Source organism: Dasypus novemcinctus, chromosome 18 (genome assembly GCF_030445035.2).
Source record: "Dasypus novemcinctus isolate mDasNov1 chromosome 18, mDasNov1.1.hap2, whole genome shotgun sequence".
Taxonomy (NCBI): domain Eukaryota; kingdom Metazoa; phylum Chordata; class Mammalia; order Cingulata; family Dasypodidae; genus Dasypus; species Dasypus novemcinctus.
In genome coordinates this window covers 56,549,981-56,573,792 of record NC_080690.1, presented here as the reverse complement: position 1 = coordinate 56,573,792, position 23,812 = coordinate 56,549,981, and the positions used below count along the sequence as shown (strand labels likewise).

Below are 23,812 nucleotides of genomic sequence, written 5' to 3'. Positions count from 1 at the left end.
TTTCACTAAGCATAACGCTATTATGATCCATCCAAGTCATGGTTTTTATAAAGATTCCTCTTATAGCTAAAAAAAAAAAAAAAAAAAAAAGGCTTTATTTCCCTAGTAAGAAAACTGTCACTACTTAGATTTTAATTTACAAGTAAATAACAATAGCAATGTTTTCTTTAGGTGCTTTTATCTACACGTTGAGAAAAAAATTAATTGGTCATTTAAAAAAACATTTTTTAAAAAATGTTTATTATTGCTTCCTACTGATTTTAGTTGAGGTGGTTGGGTGGAGGCGAAGGGGGATTAATGGGAATTCAAGCCTCCATTCCCACCACCAGCCCCTCATAAGGGGACACCTTAACTTCTGCCCCCTCTTCCAACGATCTTCTCAGGATATTTCTCATCTCTGGGGTAGCTACTCCCATGAACAGTTGTACCATCCTTCCGTAATGGACTGTATATTCTGAAGTCTCCCCGTCTCGCCGAGTGATTTCTCCCAGGAGCAGACTATACCACCCTGATCTCTCCACCCTCTCCCTAAGTAGTTTCTCCAAAAACTGAGATGTAACATCTTGATTTCTTGCCCTCTCTCCTCCGGGGACTTCTCCCAGGATCCGTCTGTAGTATATAAGACTTCTGTCCTCCCTCTGTGATTTTTCCTTCCTGCCTCTTCGGGTCCCCGTTTCCTTCGGTGATTTCTCCAAGGAGGTAAAAGTTCTCCTGCTGGATTCCGAGGGGCAATTCAGTTTTTCTAAATATTACATACATCGCCGGACCCAATCTCCTAATACGTTTCTTCTCCCGGAAGCATACCTGGATAAGGTACATTCTGCTGCCTTCTACGTGACAGTCCTCCGACCCTCCTCTTTAAATTCAGCCGGAAGTCGATTCTTCCTCCGCCGTACGGAATAGACACGCCTCCAAGATGGCGTCCCTCACGAGAAGCAGCTCGTGAACGCGGCCATGTTCCCTCTTTACGTCTCTTACGGAAAAAGAACAAATTCCCTGACGCAAATCTGTGCCATATTGACTGCTGGCAGAATTCGGCTTCCAAGGTGATTCTGAGCATGTGGAATACCAACATCCCGTAAGGTGCCGGAGGACGGGCCGGAAGCGGAAGTGGTCTTCGAGGGCTATTTTACCGCTTGTCAGCGATTCCACGGTTTAATGCTTAGAGGTCTCAGGTGATTTTATCTGCTCGCGAATAGGTATTCTGTGAAATCAGTATTGGGGGTTGTCCGTGGAGTTAGTGATGGTGGTCTCTGGGTTCCGTGATGAGGGAAGGGGGGCTGTGGCGTCATTGATGGGTATCTATGAGATCAACGATAAGGATCTCTGCTGTCAGTGATGGTGATTTTTGAGTTGAGTGACTGGGGTCAGTGCAGTGTGTGATGAGCTTGTTTTTAAACTTGAGTTGAAAGTTCAGGTCATTAATTTTTACCACCTTTCTTTAATACAAACCTCCATAATCCTTGGTATGTAACGTGTTCAAACATGCTCAAATCTTTCTTTTTTTTCTTTGAATTTCAGCTAATTATTTCTTTGACCCTTGAGTTAGTTAGAAGTGCATTTTCTATTTCACATAATTCTTCTGTGTATGCTCATTCTTTGATGAACTGAAAATTGCTTTATGGCCTAGTTCATGGTCAGTTTTAATAAATGTCATCTATTACATGAAAAGAATGTGTTTAGTTGTATTGTTCTCTGTATATTTACATACGTATATACATATATCCTTATTGATTTGTTTCACTTGATTAATTAAAGAAGAAGATAAACTCATTATCCCTCTGTTTCTCCTTTATATATTTGAAGCTGTAGTATTAGGAACAATTATGTATATTTTTAATAATATGACCAAATGACTTAGAAGAAAAATTTAAGCTCCCACCAATAATGCATAAAAGAGCTCATTTTCCCAAATGTCGTACAACACTGGATATTGTTCTTTTTCAGTTTTTACCATTCTGAGGGGAAATTGTATCTAATGGCTCTAACGCATTTTCTTGTTAGCAAAGTTAGCATCTTTTTGGTTGACACTTAAATTTCCGTTTCTCTGAATTTTCATTTTGTCCAGTTTTTTTGTTTGTTTTCTGTTTTTCTTATTAATTAGTAGATTTTTTTAAATTAAGAATAATCTAACGGCTGTTCAATTTTTAAGATTTGTTTTAAAATGATTAGGATATATGTTCTAATCAGAAATGTCTCTTTTATAGTTTCTGAATTTTTAATACATTGTTTTTATTGTAAGTTTTAATATCTGGTAGTGCAAATACTTCTTGAGTATTCATTTGTATCATTTTCTTGGCTGTTCATGCACACTCATACTTTGAAATGAACTATAAAATCATTCTACCAAGTTGGAATAAATTGGACTTCTGATTGAAATTGCAATAATTTAATGTGGTAAATATTTAAGATAGATAATCAGTGATTGGCAGGCTGTAGCCCTGATGTGATAAACTCTTGAAAGGCCAGGACTGATCTGTGTTTAGAGGGTCTGATAGATGTACTAGTTTTCAGGGCCAAGGTAGAGCTAGGAAGTTTGAGTTTAACTTTGAGCTCTTGTCAGAAGAGGGTAGGCTGTGTACGTTGTCCTGAATGTACATCGAGTGGTGAGGAGTTCAGTCCTGGTTACCCACAACCTGAGCTCTTTTAAGTCAGTAGAAAACAGTAGAAACATGTTAGACTATAATGAAGAGAGTTCAGTGTGGCAGAGTGGTTAAGGGTCTGTAGTTTAAGGTCTCAAAGGTGGAGTTGTAATCCCTCATTTCCACTTACTCAATGTGACCTTGGACCAATTACTAATATCTTTAAACCTCAGTTTCCTCTTTCTGTAAAAAGGGTGCAATAATTATAATAACACTTAGCTGACAGGATTTTAGTGAAAATTAAATGTACCTGAAAGCATCTTTGTACCTTGCATGATAGTTGCTATGTATCGAAGGCTTTTCTTGTGCCAGAAAGGTGCTGAGAACTTTACAAACATCATCTCATTTAATTTTCATTACTCTGTAAGGTAAGCATTTTCATTCTAATTTTTTAAACTAAAAACTGAAGTAACTTCTTCATATTCTCATAGTTGAAAAGTGGCAGAGCTACAACTTAAACGTTCAGTAATATTACTCCACATCTCATGGTTTTTCCCATATTTTGTCATGACAAAGGGTAACTTGTATTAAACTTTATATTCTCTACAGCACTGATTTTCAAGGTGTGGTCCCTGAACCAGCAGCATCAGCATCACCTGAGGGCTAGTTAAAAATGCAAATTATTGGGCCATACCCCAGACCTACTGAATCAGAAACTGTCAGGGTGAGGCCTGAGAATTTGTAACTGTCTTGTAATAAGCCCACCAGGTAAATTGAATGCACACTTAAGCTTGCACCACAAATCTCTGGTTTCTAATCCAGGGACCAGCATCTTGGTGTCCCCAGAAGATACTTGTGTGGTGAATGTTGAATGACTGACAATGCGGACATTGTCTTTCCAGTTTTCTAGGTGTCTCTGGGGAGCCCCTGGTCCGGATCTTCCTCCAGTCTCCAACCCACTTCTCCCCAGAAGCTCTGGGTGAGTTCACAGATATCCACCAAGTTTCAGGTTCCTGAGAGAACAAGGATTGAAGCCTAACATGGACATGGCAGCTAATTGGACCTTGCCCCAGAAATTCCTGGTCCTGGCTCCAGAGGAACTTGGCAGCTCATGTGAGGTGAGGAGGAGACATTCCAGAGGTGGGAATTCATCCTGGAAGGAGATACCTCTGATCTGTCACCAAAGCTTTAGGACAGAAGCAGATGAGCCATGGGAAGCAGCCAGACTCCAGATCTGCTCCCCTTGAAACAAATCTTGATCTTCCTGCCAAGAGTGAGCAATACATAGCTAATGTCACCATATCTAGAATACAACTGTATGACAGTGGGAAGGTGGGATGTCAAGGAAAAATGTCATTTATTTTACCCTTACATTATATTGATCTTTTGACTAAGAATTCTTGATTAGAAATTATTTTTATGAAGGATTTTGAAAGTATTTCTTCCTGTACTCTCTTTCCCACATATATTTTCTCTGCTCTCTAAAATTTCTGATTTTTTTTTCAAAGATTTATTTCATTTATTTATCACCCCCCCCTCCCCATTGCTTGTGGTCACTGTCTGCTCTCTCTGTCCTTTTGCTGTGTGCTTTCTTTGTCTGTTCGTCTTCTCTTTAGGAGGCACTGGAAACCAAACCCAGGACTTCCCATGTGCAAGAGAGGCACTCAATTACCTGAGCCACCTCAGCTCCCTGGTTTGTTGTGTCTCTCATTGTCTTCCTTCTTTGTGTCTCTTTTATTGCATCATATTGTGTCAGCCACCACACCTGCTACCACTCCAGCTCACTTTTTCCAAGAGGCACCAGGAACCGGACTGGGCCCTCATGTGGTAGGCGGAAGCCCAATTGCTTGAGCCACATCCATTTCCCAAATTTCTGTTTTTCAGAAAAAAAAATTTGCCCTTCCACTGTTTTTTATTTTTTTGCTGTTCTCTGTTCTGGGAAACTTTGTCAACTTTACCTTTTAGGTCTTCTACTGCTATCAACATTTAATTCAAAGTTTTAATTTTCAGAACCTCTGGTTTGTTTTCTAAATATTCCTTTTTATTAGCACCGCACACTTATTTCATGAATGTAATGTTACTTCTTATCTCTCTGAAAATGTGACTGTTTTCTTTAATTTTTTGAATATCTAATACATACACTTAGTTCAAAATTTTTAAAAAATATAAATAACAATACAATGAGAAGTGTTATAGTGAAAGAAATTCAGGGGAGTGAGAGTACTGTAGTGTGCCTACTTCTGTCCCCCATTTGCCCTTATCTTTTTGACCAGTTTTATTTTCTTTGACTACTTTGTTCCTTTATGCAAGTAAAAGCAACTAAGAAAAAATATATATTTTTCTATTTCACAAAATTGGCATACTAAACTCACTTTTGCACATTACTTTTTTAACCTTTTGTAAAATACAGTGCACATTACAAACAATGCAGCAATGGACATTCTTGCCATTCCTTGCCTTTTTATTGGATATATTAGTAGTATTAGACTTTCACTTCAGGATTTTGGTCAAAAGGGATGAGTCTCAGCTGATTCTCACTGAACTTCCTCTTCTTTTGCTGTTGGACAATTCTGTGATTGGGTAATTTCAGTTTTATCTAGAAAAACAGGAAGAATGGAGTGAGGCTAAAGCTGTAACTGGTAAAGGAGTAGTCACTCATAGCCAGAGTAAGATGAGGTTTGGTCATTTTTGAGGTTTGGACAATGTTCTTATTTTTGTGCTCAAATATTATGGAGTGGCATTAGTTTTATATTGTATCATGATAATCAGAGAATTGTTGTCTGATGTTGGTATTCTATGAGATTGTTTCTGTTTAACAGGACAACAATATGGCCTAACTGATCCTGTCAGGCCACCTCCTAGCAACACTGAGGCTGGACTTATAGTGCCAGGCTAACTCTCACTGTCAGGGGCTAATCCTCTCATCATGTGAAAATAATGGAATGGAAAAAGATTGACTTAGAAATAAGAACCAAAAAATACCTAGAGCTGCAATTTTAGAGAATCATCAAAAGCAATTTAACATGAAAAACATGTAAAACAGTGGTTTGTAATCTTTTTTGTTCCACGGACCGCTTGGCCAGTCAGATGAAAAACATGTACCCCTTCTCTGAGTGTAGTGACAGATAGTTTTATGACATTCAACTAAAGTCAGGTCTAACAACTACCATAATTTTGAAGTATGAATGAGTGTAAGCTATTTTTCAAGATATGCAATAAGTGTAATGTGATATGAAGTGAATGCTACCGTAATTTATTGCATACATTTATAAGTGAAGAAAATGCTAGATTTCAGTTAGAAATCTGAGAAGTCAGAGAAAATAAAGATATTAAGTTGATTTTTTTTCAATTCAAGTTCATGGACCCCTGAAATCTTCCCATAGACCTCTTGTGTGGACCCCTGGTTAAGAACCCCTGATCTAAAGAGATGTAGAGAAATGGTTCAAACTTGTATAAGGAGAATAATATACTAAAAATTATAAAAATTGTTAACATGTATTTAACTAATAATATGTGTTTGAACTTTAGTAAGTGAAAAATGAATAGAAATCATTAAATATACCATTAGCCATTTTATCACTCTACTCTAAAAAACTTATTGATCAAGCAGACAAAAAGAGTCATGCTATCAGGTAGATTCTATTCTCTGACCAAGAGCAGTAAAGAAAATATAAAAACTAAAAGTCTAGCAAAAAGAAATCTCTATATATGGAAACCTTAAAGGTTTTTTGTACATAAATATGCATTAAAGAGAAAATAATGTAGGATCTTCTTACAGAATCCTAAGAATTGAATTTCAATAAATAAAGTACTATATTTTAAAGTTTAAATTTACTTTAAAGTGGTAAATCTAAACTATAGATAAATAGATCTAAATACCTTTTTAAGGAATCATAGATGCTTTAAAAAAAGCACTTAGAATATGAGTTAAAATTTCAACTGAAGTGTTAAAAAAGTACAACTCAATAAATATAAATAACAATAAGGACTGAAAAAAAGATTAGGGTAGAAATTAGTTACATAGTGAAAAAAGTAATTGATAAAGGTGTTTGATAGAACCACAAAGGTGTTTGTAATGATAATCAAGGAAAAGGATTAAAGATACACATGATCAAAGTATATAACAAGGGAAGTGGACATGGCTCAACTGATAGAACATCTGTCTACCATATGGAGGGTCGAGAGTTGGATCCCCAGGACCTCCTGACCCATGTGGTAAGCTGGCCCATGCATAGTGCTGCCACGTGCAATGAGTGCCATGCTATGCAGGGGCACCCCCACATAGGGGTGCCCCACGCATAAGGTGTGCGCCCCGTAAGGAAAGCTGTCCCACCTGAAAAAAGCACAGCCTGCCCTGGAGTGGTGCCACACACACAAAGAGCTGACACAGCAAGATAATGCAACAAAAGAGACACAGTTTCCCAATGCCACCTGATAATGCAAGCGGATGCAGAAGAACACACAGCAAATGGACAGAGAGCAGACAGTTGGGGGGTGGGGGGAAGGGAGAGAAATAAATAAAATAAAATTTTTAAAAAAGTATATAACAAAACAGGAGAAACAGCTACAGCTGTATCTAAGATTTAAACAATCAAAGTATTATATAAGTATTATATGAGTATTATATCTCATACACAAAACTTTGAAAACCTAAACAAAAGGGATACAATTTTATAAAAAATAAATACCAGGAAACGGACTTGGCCCAGTGGTTAGGGCGACCGTCTACCACAGGGGAGATCCTCGGTTCAAACCCCGGGCCTCCTTGACCTGTGTGAAGCTGGCCCATGCACAGTGCTGATGTGCACAAGGAATGCCCTGCCATGCAGGGTTGTCTCCCTCATAGGGGAGCCCCGCATGCAAGGAGTGCACCCCCTAAGGAGAGCCACCCAGCACGAAAGTGCAGCCTGCCTAAGAATGGCGCCACCCACAAGGAGAGCTGACACAACAAGATGATGCAACAAAAAGAGCAACAGATTGCCGTGCCGCTGACAACAGAAGCAGACAAAGAAACAAGATGCAGCAAATAGACACAGAGAACAGACAACTGGGGTGGGGGGGAGGGGAGAGAAATAAATCTTTAAAAAATTAATAAATAAATAAATACCAAAATTCACAAGAACAAATGGTCCAAAAGTCCTTGAAGAAATTGAAATGTTGATAGATACTTTCAGTATTGTTACAAATGGTGAAAAAGGCTATATAATTTCAGATAAAAGATAATATCTATCTTAAATTATTCCCAACCTTGGTTTTTGGTGTTTGGTTTACAATGTTTACCCAAACTCATCAAGGACAGTAAAAGAACTGGAAACTGTGAACATAGATTCAGAAATCAAATTAACATATTAGCTAACTGCACTCAAAAATAGATGAAAACAATAACCAAATAGAGTTCATCACAAGGAAACATGACACAATTTCCTCATTCAGCAGCCCACTCCAGAGTCAAAGAAGTCAAAACTAAAATAACACAATATCTAGAAAAACAAAAATATTATCTATTAGAAACTATGATATATAGCAAAATCGTGCTCAAAAATAATTCAGGGGGGGCGGCGGACTTGGCCCAGTGGTTTGGGCATCCGTCTACCACATGGAAGGTCCGCGGTTCAAACCCCGGGCCTCCTTGACCCATGTGGAGATGGCCATGCACAGTGCTGATGCGCGCAAGGAATGCCATGCCACTCGGGGGTGCCCCTTGCATAGGGGAGTCCCACGAGCAAGAAGTGCACCCCATAAGGAGAGCCGCCAGTGCGAAAGAAAGTGCAGCCTGCCCAGGAATGGTGCCACACACACGGAGAGCTGACACAGCAAGATGACGCAACAAGAAGAAACAGATTCCTGTGCCGCTGACAACAGAAGCAGACAAAGAAGACGCAGCAAATAGACACAGAGAACAGACAATCGGGGTGGGGCGGGGGCAGGGGAGAGAAATAAATAAATCTTTAAAAACATAATTCAGGGGGAGCAGATGTAGCTCAAGTGGTTGAGCGCCTGTTTCCCATGTACAAGGTCCGGGTTCACCCCCAGTATCTTCTAAAAACAAATGAAAAAACCAACTCTCTTTGGGAGCAGGTGTAGCTCAGTGGTTGAGCACCTACTTCCCATGTATAAGGTCCTGGATTCATTCCCCAGTACCTTCTAAAAATAAATAATAATGATAATAATAATTCAGAAGCCTCCATGCAAATAAATTTAAAAATCTAGGTGGAATGGATGAATGTCTAGGAACATACTAAGTTCCCCACCAAATATTTAATTACCATTTATTCATCATTTTTATTTCTAGGTGTTAAGGTTTTCATTTTAAAAATACTATTAATAAAATTGGGACTGCAGAATTGGAGAGCTTGGCATTGATTCCGCTTTTTGGAATATAATTAATGTATTAGTGAATTTTATGTTTAATATTTCTGAGTGTTCCATAGGCACTTGAAAATAAATGTTTCCAGGATATAGAATTTGATATTTATCAATAAGAAGTATCTTACATAGTTATGAGGGTTCTACAGTGTTGCTCATTTTTTCCACTTTATCTCATGTAGCTGAGAGATATTAAAGGTTCCCCATTACAAATGTAGTCCAATTTGTTTTACTGTAATTTCTGTTTATAAAATGTTGATGCTAAATAATTTGGTACAGTGATAATAACGACATCTGAAATTCATTTTGGATTGTGTCCTTATCTTGCTTGATACTTTTTCCCCCAGAATTTGACTCTGTCTCATATTACTAAGATGGAAACCCTTGCTTCCTTTCTGTTGACATTTCCACATATGCTCATCCTTTTACTAACATCCTTTGGGGTATTTGTCCACTTCTTTTGTACACAGTGGAAATAGACATTTTATGTTATTCTTCTTATTTGGATACTTCTTTTTTATATCTGTCCTTTGTTCTGTGTTCCTTCTGGTAATTTGGAAAGTTTGGGTTCTTTTTATTGTGTGGTCACTTTTATGTCATTAACTTTATGAACTAAATCTTCTAATTCCTTATTATCTACTAAGTTTGCACTATGAATAATGATAAAAGTCCTATACTACCATCACAAGTATTCTTTTATTTGTTGGATCTTTTTATTGAACTCAATTTTTCTTTTTTTCCTATTATCCTTTAAATGTTCTTATTTCCATTTGTTCACTTGTCTTAGTCTGCTCTTTGCCTTCTCTCTTGTTTTTACAGGGTCTTTTCATTGCTTTCTGGGAGACTGTTTCTGTGTCGCTTTTTTTTTTTTAACTTCTTTATTAAGATCTCTCAATTTGTTTTTCACAAATCAAAATAACTGTTTCCTTAACCCATCTGTTTTTCTATTTCTTCTTTGAACTCATATCCCTTTTTATCATGATTGTTTTCATGAATTTCTTGAATTCCTGATAGGTATGTTTTCTACTGTCTTGTGACAATATATTTCAGGTGTATTTTCTTAATCTCCTTTCTTTTATTCTTTCATTCTTTTTGCTTATTGTATCTTTATTCATCAGGAGATATTTATTATTATTTTTGAGTGAGGAGCTATCTCCCCTGATCACCTGTTTGCAGTTTATTTGGTGAGGAGTCAAAGCTGTGTTCCAGGATAACATGACATTTTCCTGATTCCCTCATTAAATTCTTGGTGACATGGAGTGGTTTTTTTGTTTTGTTTTGTTTTGTTTTGTTGTATTAGAGGAGATGTAAGTTTACAAAATGATCATGCATACCATACGGGATATCCATATATCACCCCACCGCCAACACCTTACTTTTTTTTTTTTTTTTTTTAAGATTTATTTATTTACTTAATTCCCCCCCCTTCCCGGTTGTCTGTTCTCTGTGTCTATTCGCTGCGTCTTGTTTCTTTGTCCGCTTCTGTTGTCGTCAGCGGCACAGGAAGTGTGGGCGGCGCCATTCCTGGGCAGGCTGCATTTTTTTCTTTCGCGCTGGGCGGCTCTCCTTACGGCTCTCCTTACGGGGCGCATTCCTTGCGCGGGGGACACCCCTGCGTGGCAGGGCACTCCTTGCACGCACCAGCACTGCGCATGGGCCAGCTCCACACGGGTCAGGGAGGCCCGGGGTTTGAACCGCGGACCTCCCATGTGGTAGACGGACGCCCTAACCACTGGGCCAAGTCTGTTTCTCCACCTTACATTTTTGTGACACGTTTGTTACAAATGTGAAAGAACATTGGCATATTACTGCTACTTATAGTCCATAGCTTATATTTGGTGTATTTTTCTCAAAATGACATGGAGTTTTGATTGGGTGGAGGAGGGTTGGTGTGGGGTGGTGTAAATATGCAAGTATCTGAAAGAGAAAAATTAGAGCATCTGTGTTCTTTCCAAGTATATAGAGAACATTTTTCAAAGAAATGACAATGTTGTAAACAGAATCAATACATCACAAAGAAGCAAACTATAATCACTGAATGCAATTAAATGAAACCAAAAAGAAAGTTTTCAGGCATCAATTTTAGAAATTTAAAAATACAAGTATTTTTAATACTCTTTCTATCCATTTGTTCTTCCTGCACACTCATTACTTTCCCTGAATTCAGTGACTTGCTCTATACTTAAGACTCTGGAATCTTCATCTCTACCCAATCTCTTTATTCACCTGCCTAGTGTAGATTTGTATGTTCTGTCACCTAAATCTCAGTAAGTGTAAAATTAAAATCATTATTTCTTGTCTCCTTGCTCCAACTCCCTCCTGTAGTCCTTAAATCTGGCTGTGGCACCAGAATCTACACAGTTGTACAAAACTGAACTGAGAATTATCAGAGTCTTTTTCTCAACTTCACAATCAATATCCATATTGCCTTCTTGATACATAGTACCACTCCCGTCTACATTCCTGTTACTACTGAGCCATACTTTAGGATTCATCTTCTTTCACATAAATTGTGCAGTGGGTCTCCTGATGGTCTTCCATTCTTGCCAATTCTAAAATATTCTCTATGTTTTACAAATATTCTTTTTTAAAATAATACATTATTTTGGCTTTTTGTCTTGAAGTAACTATAGATTCATAGGGAGTTACAAAAAAAAATGGTAAAGAAAGCTCCCCTCTTTCCCTCCACCCAGTTTCCCCCAGTGATAATATATAACTAATATCAAAACCAGGAACTTGACATTGTTACAATCCATAGACCTGATTCAGATTTTACCAGTTTTACATGGTATGTGTGTGTATTGGTTCAATGCAATTTTATCACGTGTAGATCCATATAACGACCACCACAGTCAAAATACAGAACTGTCATCACCACAGAGATGACTCCTGCTACCCTTTTATAGCTATACTTGGCTCACTCTCCTCCCTGCCACTCTCTGCCAACCACTAATCTTTTCTCCCTCTATATAATCTTTTCATTTCAAGAATGTTATATGAATGGAATCATACAGTATATAAGCTTCCAAGATTTGAATTTTTCCACTTAGCATAATTCCCTTGAGATCTACCCAAATGGTCTTTTATACTATATTGCTAAGTAGTATTCCATGATATGGATATATCACAATTTGTTTAAACGTTCACTTATTGACAGACACTTGGGTTGTTTCCAGTTTGGGGCTATTAGGAATAAAGCTGCTATGAACATTCCTGGCATCTTCTGTTCTCTTCATGCCTTTTACTGATTTTTAACTTGGATTGTTTGTTTTTTTTAACCGATGAGTTTTATGAGTGCTTTATATATTCTAGATGCAAATATATTGTCAGATAAATAGCTTGCAGAAATTTTCTCAGATGCAATAGCTTGTCTTTTCATCTTAACAGGATTTATCATAGCAAAAATTTAATTTGAAGAAGTTGATTTATCAATTTTTTCTTCTGCGGATCATTTTTTAAACCATTTTTAAAAGTTGTATTCAAGTATATCATTCATACATGAACATACATAAATAATTAGTGTGTACTAAAAGTTGTGAACTTATAAAACAAGCATGAATATCATCATACAGGCTCCCATACATTACCCCACCATCAACACCTTACATTGTTGTGAAACATTGGTTATAAACTATAAAAGTACATTGTCAAAATATTAATACTAACTGTAGCCCATATCTTACATTTGGTGTGTGTTTCCACCTTTTTATTCACCTCATGTATTAGTATCATATTTTGGTTATAGCTCATGTGCCAATGTTCTCATATTTGTGCTTTTAACCATAGTCCAACATTTACCACAGGGTTCACTGTATTATACAGTCCCAGCCTTGTACAGTCCATCCAAAGTATACACTTGGTGGCCCTCAGTTTTGCCACAGAGTTGTGCTATCATCACCTCAGTCAATTTTAGAATGTTTTCGTAGTTCCAGGAGGAAGAATCCCAACCCCAACCTATTGTTGACCCGTTGCATTGATATAATACCCTCTTTGCTGTTACTGCAAAAATATTAAAATATTAACTATCATCCATAAGTTACACTAGTTGTACTTTTCCTATTTAACACCATTTTCTTAATACTTTGTAAAAGAAAACGTTCTTATATTTATATTATTAACCACAATCTTTATCCACCACCACAATCACTATGTTATACATACCCTGGATTATTCTCTGGTTTCCTTTCAACTGACATTTATATCTATAGACTACTCCTTTCAGCCACTATTACATTTATAAATCAGCAGTGCTAGTTACACTTACTGTAATGCATCACCATCAGCTATATTCATTTACACACTTTTACAATAAACTTCATAAAAAATTCTACATACATTAAGCATCAGCTCCCATTCTCAACCCACGTTCTATCTCCTAGTAACCTACTTTAGAGTTTACCTAGCATGTGCTGGTTCTAAATTGCTCATGAATTATATTGTAGGTTGTTTGCTCAGTTCCTAGAAGACTTAAGACTATTTTAATTTTCAATTTTGCAAAAAGAATAATTGTAGCATACAACAGATAGCAGAAATTTTCACTGAATTCCTATCTTCCATAAAATATTATGTAAAATGAGTTATTATGAAATACGCTTAAAACAGTTCCTGCATTAATAAGTTTGTGCATTTTTTGAAACTTCAGATGGTACACTAAAGATCTTTATATTTCATTGTATGTAAATTTTACCTAAAAAAATAGAACAAATACTAAACTCTAGTTATAATAATTTAGATTCTGAGCTATTTGGGGCATCTGAAGTATACTGGCATCTGAAATTTACTTTGAAATGCATCAAAAAGTGATCGATTGATGGACAGATAAAGAGATGGATAGATGGATGATAAAGCAACTAGAATAGAATGTTAATGATAAATCCGAGGTGGTGGGTATAATTCTTCAAATTTTCTGTATGCTTGAAAGTTTCCATAATAAAATGATGGGGAATGGAGGATGTAAATTTTTTAAAAGAGGAGATTAATAACAAGAACAAAACTCATGCTCCTTATTCCTAAATATTGTTTCTACCCCACTCCCCCAAACTGATTATTCACATTGAACAGTAATGTGCCATTACAGGGATTAGTGTCCTTCAGGGATGTGGCTGTAGATTTCAGTAGAGAGGAGTGGCAGCACCTGGACCTTGCTCAGAGAAACCTGTACCGGGATGTGATGCTAGAGACCTACAGCAACCTGCTCTCAATAGGTAAGCAGTCACCTGGGTATCTGAGAGGCATCTTCCCCAAGGGTGGTTCCATTCTCTGTTGTTGGGTGCTGGGGGACAGCTGAAAAATGTGATGGTTTCATCCTTAATTTGGTCAGGATTATTCATCCCTCTGAGTAATACTCTGTTCCCAAGGATATATGGTTACTTTTTAAATGAACAAGCCTTCATTGAAGAACAAGACTAATGTTTGGCCTCTGAAATTTACTTAACTGGACCCAATCCTTTATCATTTCTCATAAACAGGCCATCAAGTTCCCAGACCAGAGGCCTTCATCATGTTGGAACAAGGAAAGGAGCCCTGGGCACTGCAGGGTGAGAGTCCCTATCAGAGCTGTCCAGGTGAGTGAGTGTGACCCAAGTAGATGGATGGGAGGCAAGAGAATAAATCTCAGCCGTTGTGACAGAGGTTGGCACCTTTGAAATGCTATTAAAATGACTCTTTTGGATGGTTATAAAATTTGGGTCCTGTTTGAGGGCACTTGAAATAACGGATAACTAAATGCTTTCTACGTGGATGACTTTTGCCATTTTCCAACTGCCTTCTTACCTTAGCTTTTGGATTCTGTGTCTTGTGCCAGCTTGCCTCACTGAAGATCTTGCTTTCTTGGTTATGCTTCCTTTCTCTAACATTCTCTTTCAACCTTATCCATAGTCTTAGATACATTCCTTATACATTCAGGTGTTCATGAGTCTGCTTTTTTCAAAATTACTATATGTTACACTCCCACTCCTGCTATTCACCTTTCATTTTTTTCTTTCTCATTGTATGATGCCATAGAACTACATCTCCAGCCAAACTTTTTCCTGTTTTCTCTGTAGGCACTACCATGAGGTTTCTCATTTCTGCCCCTTCCCCTTCCCCTTTCCTTTCCTCTAACAAATGACCTGGAGATCACTGCCACTTAACTTTTGGGGGTTCCTTTCTACTGTGCTTGACATTAGCAATCACTCTTCTCAACATTTTCTTCCAAAGTGTCTTGGGTGACTCCACCTTGCTGACTGGGATCTCTCTCTCTTGTTGAATGACTTTTGTTATTCCTTTACATGACAAGGTTTGAGTTTAATCGTAATTATCCATTCAGTATATGTTAATCGTCAATTTGGGTGAGGAATCTTTTTTTTTATTTCTTGATTTATTCCCTTTTCTCTCTATACCACACACTCATATCCTTTGTATCATAGGCAATTGTTTATGTGATGGATACATACTTTTTAAATTCATGCATGTTCTTGTAAAATTTTAACTGATATGTACCTTCTGCTCTAGTCTCTGTTAGCTATTGTTTGAGCTACAATTACTTTCTTTCTCCTTTGAGAAGGGAAATTTGGGTTTGAAACTCCACATCAGAGAATTTCTGACAAGTTTCTTTCCACATTGAGAGGGAGAGTGGTCTTTAATTGCATTTCAAGTGATGTTTCATTGTATTTCATTCTAGAAGAATTGCAGAAGATTGGTGACCAGATAGAGAGCTATCAAAAAAAAGAAAACAAATCTTTAAGTCATATTGCTCTCATCAAGAATACAGAGAGGACTTATGAATATAAAGACATTGGAAAAGTAATTCATATGAACCCAAACGTTATTACGTCCCAAAAAATACCCCATAAACATGACTCATTTGGAAATGGTTTGAAGCATAATTTAGATTTACACACTCATAAGAGAAACAATTCATCAGAGAACTTTAATAAGATACCTGAATTTGGTAGCATTTATTCCTATGCTGATCATGATGATACTTCATCAGAAGAGAAATTATGGAACCATAATCAGTATGGAAAAGTCCTCAGGTATAAACAAGCACCTTCTCAACATCAGAAAATTCATATTGAGGAGAAACTCTATGAATGTGCCAAATTTGGAAAAGTCTTAACCCAGAAGACACAATTCAAGGTATATCTGAAAGTCCCTACGGGAGAAAAACTCTATATATGTATTGAATGTGGGAAGGCTTTTGTACAGAAACCAGAATTCATTATACACCAGAAAACCCATACTAGAGAGAAGCCCTATAAGTGCAATGAATGTGGAAAAGCCTTTTTCCAAGTATCTTCTCTCTTTAGGCATCAGAGAATTCATACTGGAGAAAAACTTTATGAATGCAGTGAATGTGGGAAAGGCTTCTCTTACAACTCTGATCTCAGTATACATCAGAAAATTCATACTGGAGAGAGACACCATGAATGCAGTGTTTGTGGCAAAGCATTCATACAAAAGTCCACACTAAAGATGCATCAGAAGATTCATACAGGAGAGAGATCTTATGTATGTATTGTATGCGGACAGGCCTTCATCCAGAAGACACACTTGGTTGCTCATCAAAGAATTCATACTGGAGAAAAACCATATGAATGTAGTGACTGTGGGAAATCCTTCACTTCCAAATCACAACTCCAGGTACATCAACGAATTCACACAGGAATGAAACCATATATCTGTACTGAATATGGGAAGGTCTTCAACAATAGTTCTAATCTCATTACACATAAGAAAGCTCAAATTAGAGAGAAATCTTCCATATGTACTGAATGTGGGAAGGCCTTTACCTACAGGTCAGAATTAATTACACATCAGAGAATTCACACTGGAGAGAAACCTTATAAATGTAATGATTGTGGAAAAGCCTTTACTCAGAAGTCAGCACTCACTGTGCATCAGAGAATTCATACAGGAGAAAAATCATATATATGCATGAAGTGTGGGCTGGCCTTCATCCAGAAGGCACATTTGATTGCACATCAAATAATTCATACTGGGGAGAAACCTTATAAATGTGGTCATTGCGGGAAATCCTTTACATCCAAGTCACAACTCCATGTGCATAAACGAGTTCACACAGGTGAGAAACCTTATATGTGCAGTAAATGTGGGAAGGCCTTCACCAACAGGTCAAATCTCATTACGCATCAGAAAACTCACACAGGAGAGAAATCCTATATATGTCCTAAATGTGGAAAAGCCTTCACTCAGAGATCAGACTTGATTACACATCAGAGAATTCACACAGGAGAGAAACCTTATGAATGCAGTGATTGTGGTAAAGCCTTCACCCAGAAGTCACACCTCAATATTCACCAGAAAATTCACACTGGAGAGAGACAGTATGAATGCCATGAATGTGGGAAAGCCTTCAACCAGAAATCAATACTCATTGTGCATCAGAAAATTCATTCTGGAGAGAAGCCCTATGTATGTACTGAGTGTGGAAAAGCCTTCATCCGGAAGTCAAACTTCATTACCCATCAGAGAATTCATACTGGAGAGAAACCCTATGAATGCAGTGACTGTGGGAAGTCCTTCACTTCCAAGTCACAGCTTCAAGTGCATCGGCAAATTCACACAGGAGAGAAACCTTATGTGTGTGCTGAATGTGGGAAAGCCTTTAGTGGCAGATCAAATCTCAGTAAACACCTGAAAACTCATACTGGAGAAAAACCCTATGTCTGTTCTGAATGTGGGAAGACCTTCAGACAGAAGTCAGAGTTGATTACCCATCAAAGAATTCATACTGGAGAGAAACCTTATGAATGCAGTGACTGTGGGAAATCTTTCACTAAGAAATCACAGCTCCAAGTTCATTGGCGTATTCACACAGGAGAGAAGCCTTATGTGTGTGCTGAATGTGGAAAGGCCTTCACTGACAGGTCAAATTTGAATAAACACCAGACAACACACACTGGAAACAAACCCTTCAAGTGTGTTGTCTGTGGGAAAGGCTTCATTCAAAAATCAGTGCTCAGTGTGCATCAAAGTATTCATACTTGAGAGAAAGCCTCACTGAGGTCAGGTCTGATTTTGCATTATTCATTTATGCAACTGAAAAATAGATATATTATTGTAGGGAGAAATGCCTCCATCAAGATGTCACATGTTATTCAGGAGATATCCTCCAAAAGGGCAGTGAATGAGGGGGGCCTTCTCACATTGTTACTAATCTCATTAAATCTTGGACATTCATACAGGGAAGGAACCGAGTCAATTTGATACATTAGAAAAAGCTTTCCCATGAAAAATATATATGATGGGACACTGAAACAAAGTTCTTCATGAGAAACATTATATTAAATCATACTAATGGTAATCTTGCTTGCTGTGGAGTAGGTATAGTGCCATCAAATTGAATGGTAGAATAACATAATATGTTGGATACAGACAAACCCTAAGTTCTGTGGGTATTCATTGCAGAACACATTGTGTAACAGAGTTGTAGATGTGTTTTCATTCTGTTGAATCAAACACAGCTGTGCATCTCCAATTTACCATTGAGATTTCTATCAAGACATACCACAATTTAAAAAAAAATAGCTGTATATAGGCATAAACCTCACAGTGTCTTTTGAGCCCCCTGACTTAGCCTGTAGCACCTTGACTTGTGACCCGCCCCCCATTAGCCACCAGTAGTGTCTTTGATTCTCCTAAGTTCTTAGTATATTGTCTTCTGGCCCCCAATTGGGCACAACAGTGCCTAATGACTACACATTAAAATCTTTTGTTAAAATCTGGACATTTTATATATTTTAATATGTGATTACTCTAATTTAGACTCAGAGACATCTGTTCCTTAAGCTTGTATCCAGCTAGTGTTATAACAAAGCTTTCGTTGAACGCCAAGCACAAACGAAAAAAGATAATGCTTTTTCCAGTCTTAGCAGATTGGCCTGTGCTAGTACTCTGCTTTGGGACTTACCCATACAATAAATTTAGAGGATAGCTCAAGGCCAAAGCATGGGGCCTCCCTGACCCTTTCTCTGCACATGTCTTGGGCATATGTGCATGGCCCTAGGAATTCCCCAATCCACATTCCAAATGTCCCCTCTTCCCTAGGAAAGTTTCCTCAGAGTACTGGACACTGTGCTGTATGTCCTACAGCAGTCATCCCTTGCCCCAGGCAGCCACAGTGTGACTGATCTCCTACAGCATTCAGTTGGAGAGCTCTGTGAGCTGCCTTCTACATGCAGGGCAAGTTCTGGGACAGGGGGGTTCACAGCAAGTGTCCTCAGATTGCTGCCAGAGAGATTGGGCCAAACATACATGCTCCCAGTATTTGTTTTCCTCCAGAACTGGGAGCATGGCCAGGCTTTGTGCTGAGCGATGAGGAAATAGGGGAGGGGCTGGCATGGGTGCCACTTGAGCCTACTGAGTTTAAGTTGCATTTTTCTCTATTCAGTACTTGCCCTATTGCTACAGTCCTTTAACTGCTTTCTGGAGCTTTGAAAAAGATGTCTTTGCTAGTTCTTGATGATTGTTCATATCTTCTGTGAGGTGATGGGGCCCTGAAGCATCTCACCCCACCGTCTTGATCCATGACTGCCCATTAGTTCTAAACACGATGTCAGCTGACTCATTATCTCCCAGACAGTGTCTTCTGACCTCAGCATGTCTTAAAAGCATCCACTACCCTCAGGAGAGCTTCTGAGGCAACAAGAATTTTCAGGTCACCTGGGCAACTCTTTTTCTCTTCTGCTGTCAGTTATTTTAACCCATTCACCTTCCTTAATGATCTGACTTTTATAATAACAATAAAAAATTAATAAGTCATAACAACTCCCCAACATATGTTCACTGTCTGCTCTCTGTCCCTCTTTCATGTCATGCACTCCATAAGGACCTTCTCCATGTGCCTCAAACGCATCTCTTCTGTACCCTCTGCAAACATCACTGCTACACCTTATGTCTGTGTGATTCACATCCTTGCTCTTGCGATGTTGCTGCCCTCACAGAGGCCTTCCCTACTCTTCCTTGCCCACCTGATTTAAAATTTCAACCCCTCACCCTCCCTTCTTTTTCCTTCTCCATAGTGCTTACTGCCATGATGCGCTGTACATTTTGCTTATTTGTCTCCCCCACTAGAATGTTTTTTCGTTTAGCACTGTGAGCCTAAACTCACACTTGACATTACAGCAGGCACTCAATAATGCATGTTGTGGATTTTGACCTCTGTTTATCCCATGACTTCCCTCTGCTCTTTTCCATATTACAATCTAAGATGCCCCAGGGAGAAGAACCAACTTGCCTAAAACCAGGCTCTTTTACCTCCAGTTTTTCTCTGGGCTGTTCCCCCTTCCTTAGAGGTGAAAAGTCATTGTAAACTGTTTGACCTGATGCCAACCCATTTAAAGACGGAAAACAGACACAGAAAACCCCTCTTGGGTGCTTGGTGTTCCAGGATTCCCTGCCAGCTTCCTCAGATCCCATTGGTAGTTCTAAAGTGATTGGAAAAGGTGCTCACACTGACCTTGTATCTGTGCTTACTGGAAAAGGGTCCCGTCCACCCCAGAATGCCTAGACATGCTCATCCTGCCCTAATCTAAGTTTCTCATGGAGTGCTGAATCCCATAGATCCAACAGAGAGAGGCCCAAGACAGGGAGAATGGGGGTATATTGTGTGATGGCCTCAAAAATAGGTAGGATTTCTGATAGAACTCTAGCTATTGAGTAGCCCCACCAGAACCAACAGAATGATTTGGCCCTTGGTAAATCCATCAGCAACACCAGGAGTGGGATGGTCTCACCTTTCTGAGCAGCAGCCCACCTGGGTATAAAACTAGGGCACCACCAAGAGACAGAATTGGGCAGAGTAAGGACTGCCATATGCACCCCAATTGTGGTATCTGCCTCAGTAACACCTTTGGCTAGTGCTCAGTGACACTTTCATTATCCTACCTTAGATGAAGGTTCCCAGACATAACATTAGCTCCCTTTCCTCTCACACCTTCACAGTATCTAATGATTTACCATACGCCCTTCCTCCTCTTAGACTAATGTCTGGTAATCCTGTGTTGCCTCACTTTACTTTACTCCAGCACTGGGACTCCACTATTACTGCCCTGGTTTAGGAAACTGTCTTGTGACCCATTACTATCCCCCAACTTAGGGAAATGCTGGCCCCCAGGAAAGTGTCTGGAGATCCCCCTTATCCTTTCTTAATCCTGCCAACACAATGTCCGGACTCACTCCATTATCCCCCTTTTACTTAACTTCAGTACTATGTATGCCACCCCTCATTAATTCCAGGGAACAGTGCCTGGAGATCTCATGACCTTTTCCCCAATGACCCCTCTCCAGGTTTAATTCACTCCATTTGTGACAATGTCTGATAACCTCCGTACTCTCCATTTATTGCCACTTCACCTAATCACAGTGTCTGGTGACCACTTATAACAACCCTCAAAAAAGGGAATAGTAGCATCCTCCATTTGACCTAACTTGCGAGCATCTTCTGACACTTTTATTACAGCCCTAGCAGTCTCTTGTGACACCTCCTCACACACACACCCATCCATTTTCTGCCCATCACAGTGATGGACCAGTTTTCTCCCATTATCCACCCAGCAATGTCTGTGACCATCCCCAATATAGCATATGATCCTGTCCCCGATATCCTCTCTGAACACTATTTTACTCCATTAACCGCACTTCCCAGCCCACCAAGTAAGGGCAACAACCGATAATGCATCATAACTTCCATGTTCCCCATCTGTATTTGGAGACTAGACTATCTCTCTCTACAAGATCCTACTTATAACTAGCACAATGTCTGTTCGTGCCCACTACCCACTACCACAGTATCTGTGACCCCTCCATTAAATCCTGGTAGTGTCTGCTGATTCCTCACTGGCCCCTACAAACACATTGTCTGCTGATTTGCCATTTCCTGTACCTCTGCTTTTCTAGTAGTGTCTTGTGAACTTGGGCTTTTACTCTGAGACAGGTCCATTGGAGGGTTTTGAGCAGAAGAGGGATGTGACATGGCTTTGGTTTTAAAAGCATCCTTTGCTACTGTGTATGGAGAATGGGGTGGGGCAGGGATTACTAGAGATTTAACTTTGCCACATTTCTTAGAGATTCTCATTATTATCCCATGAAAATGGTCCTTAGATGTCCCTCATTACTGCTCATTTGAAGCACTCATCACTATCTCATGTCTCCTGTCTCCTGTTGGTCTGAGTTCCTTGGATTCTCCCTGGGGATAAATGGGGTGAGGAGAGGGGACCAAGTCCTTGGCTACCTGGGGTACCATGGGTTGGTACCACTCACACACACTCACTAATGGCTTGGAGCAAGCCCATGCAATGGCCTCCATTAATGGTACTTGCCCAATAACCATCACAACTCTGGAGTCAGAGATGACAGAAGTCTGAGAAGGCCCTCAGGGAAGGACAGGGGATGAGTTCTTGCTTTACCTCCAATGGTCACAGGACTGACATCTCCCCAACATACATGGAGGTAACAGCCTCTAGACTGGACCTTCAAGGCATTTGGTCTGATGACTCTGTCATTCCACTCTGGGGTCTACTATTAGCACCTTACTACATCCTTTTTTCCTTCAGTACTTTATTAGTTTGTAGGGTCATCAGCCCATTCATTCCTTTACATTGCTCAGGATCCACCAGCTATTTCCCACCTCCCCTTCACCCCATCTTTGTGCTCCATTCATGTGATTCATTCAACCACTTATTTCTTTTGCTGTTTCATTCTTCAGTCCTCTCCTTCCCCAATACCCTCACTTATGGTCCTTTACTCTGCTTCTGAGATCAGGGACCATCCCCTTGCCTCTCTCCACCCTCAAGCCCTCAAAAAGTTCCCGGTTCAGTGTGGGCAGCCAATAATTCCCAAAACAGCTGTTTATGCACAACTTCATGAAGCCCCTCAGTCACCCCTGGTGAGTTCCCTACCATTACATTTGGGGAGGGAATAGTCTCTTCAACAAAGGGTGCTAGGAAAATGACATACACATGCAAGGAATGAAGTTAGATGTCATATAAAAATTAAAATGGATGAAAGACAATATAAGACCTAAAACTCCTAGAAGAAAATAAAGGGGAATATCTTCAGGACCTTGTACATTAGGCAATGGATTCCTAGACTTTACACCAAAAGCATGATCAACAAAAGAACAACTATGTAAATGTGATTTCACCAAAATTAAAAACTTTTGTGCATTAAAGAACTTCATCATAAAAACAAAAAGACAGTCTAAAGAATAGGAGAAAGTATTGGAAATCACATATCTAAAAAAGATTTAATGTCCAGAATATATAAAGAACTCTTACAACTGAATAAAAAAGACAACCCAATTTTTTTTTAAAATGGGAAAACTTGAGACATTTTTCCAAAGATATACAAATGGACAATGAGTACATGAAAAGATGCTCAACATCATTAGCCACTAGAGAAATACAAATCAAAACCACACTGAGATACTATTTAAAACAACTAGAATAGCTACTATTGAGGAAAAAAAAAAACTGTAAATAATAAGTGTTGGAGAGGATATGGAGAAATAGGAGCACTCATTCATAGTTGGTGCAGCTCCAGTGGAAAAGTTTGGAACTTCCTCAGAAAGTTAAGTATAGAATTACCATATGTGGCAGTTTGAGATTATTTATGAATTCCAAAAAGAGAGTTTATGTTTGTAAACTGGTCTGTTCCTTTGGGTGTGTTAACCCTTTGATTGTATTTAATTCAGTTGAGACATCTTTTGGGCTGACTAATAAAGAATTTGGTACCTAGAGTGGGTTGGTGCTTTTGCAAATACCAAAATGCTAGAATGGTTTTATAAGTGGGTAAGGGGTATTTTTTGGAGGAATTGTAAATGATTGATGGAAAAGGATTAAATTGCTTTGAAGAGACTGTTG

General features: G+C 38.8%; 1 protein-coding gene across 3 annotated transcripts; it reads left to right on the top strand.

Moving 5' to 3' along the window:
• Nucleotides 1–1,001: 1,001 nt before the first annotated feature.
• On the top strand, nucleotides 1,002–23,688 carry ZNF585A (zinc finger protein 585A). Of its 3 annotated transcripts, none has more exons than XM_058279290.2 (5): nucleotides 1,002–1,175; nucleotides 3,485–3,700; nucleotides 14,026–14,152; nucleotides 14,417–14,512; nucleotides 15,610–23,688. In XM_058279290.2, the coding sequence occupies exons 2-5, from the start codon at nucleotides 3,623–3,625 to the stop codon at nucleotides 17,937–17,939; spliced, it is 2,631 nt and encodes an 876-aa protein (XP_058135273.1). In that variant the 5' UTR covers nucleotides 1,002–1,175; nucleotides 3,485–3,622; the 3' UTR covers nucleotides 17,940–23,688. The 3 variants fall into 3 exon arrangements, with proteins under 3 accessions (XP_058135273.1, XP_012377591.2, XP_058135275.1); XM_012522137.4 differs by having other exon boundaries at nucleotides 1,081–1,199; XM_058279292.2 differs by having other exon boundaries at nucleotides 1,120–3,010.
• The last annotated feature ends 124 nt before the right edge of the window (nucleotides 23,689–23,812 follow it).

Excerpts from the sequence above, each read along its gene's own strand:
- ZNF585A (XM_058279290.2), top strand. The coding sequence starts at position 3,623 with ATGGACATGGCAGCTAATTGGACCTTGCCCCAGAAATTCCTGGTCCTG. Across the intron at positions 14,153-14,416 it reads CAGCAACCTGCTCTCAATAG|GCCATCAAGTTCCCAGACCA; the intron begins GTAAGCAGTCAC and ends TCTCATAAACAG. Across the intron at positions 14,513-15,609 it reads TCCCTATCAGAGCTGTCCAG|AAGAATTGCAGAAGATTGGT; the intron begins GTGAGTGAGTGT and ends ATTTCATTCTAG.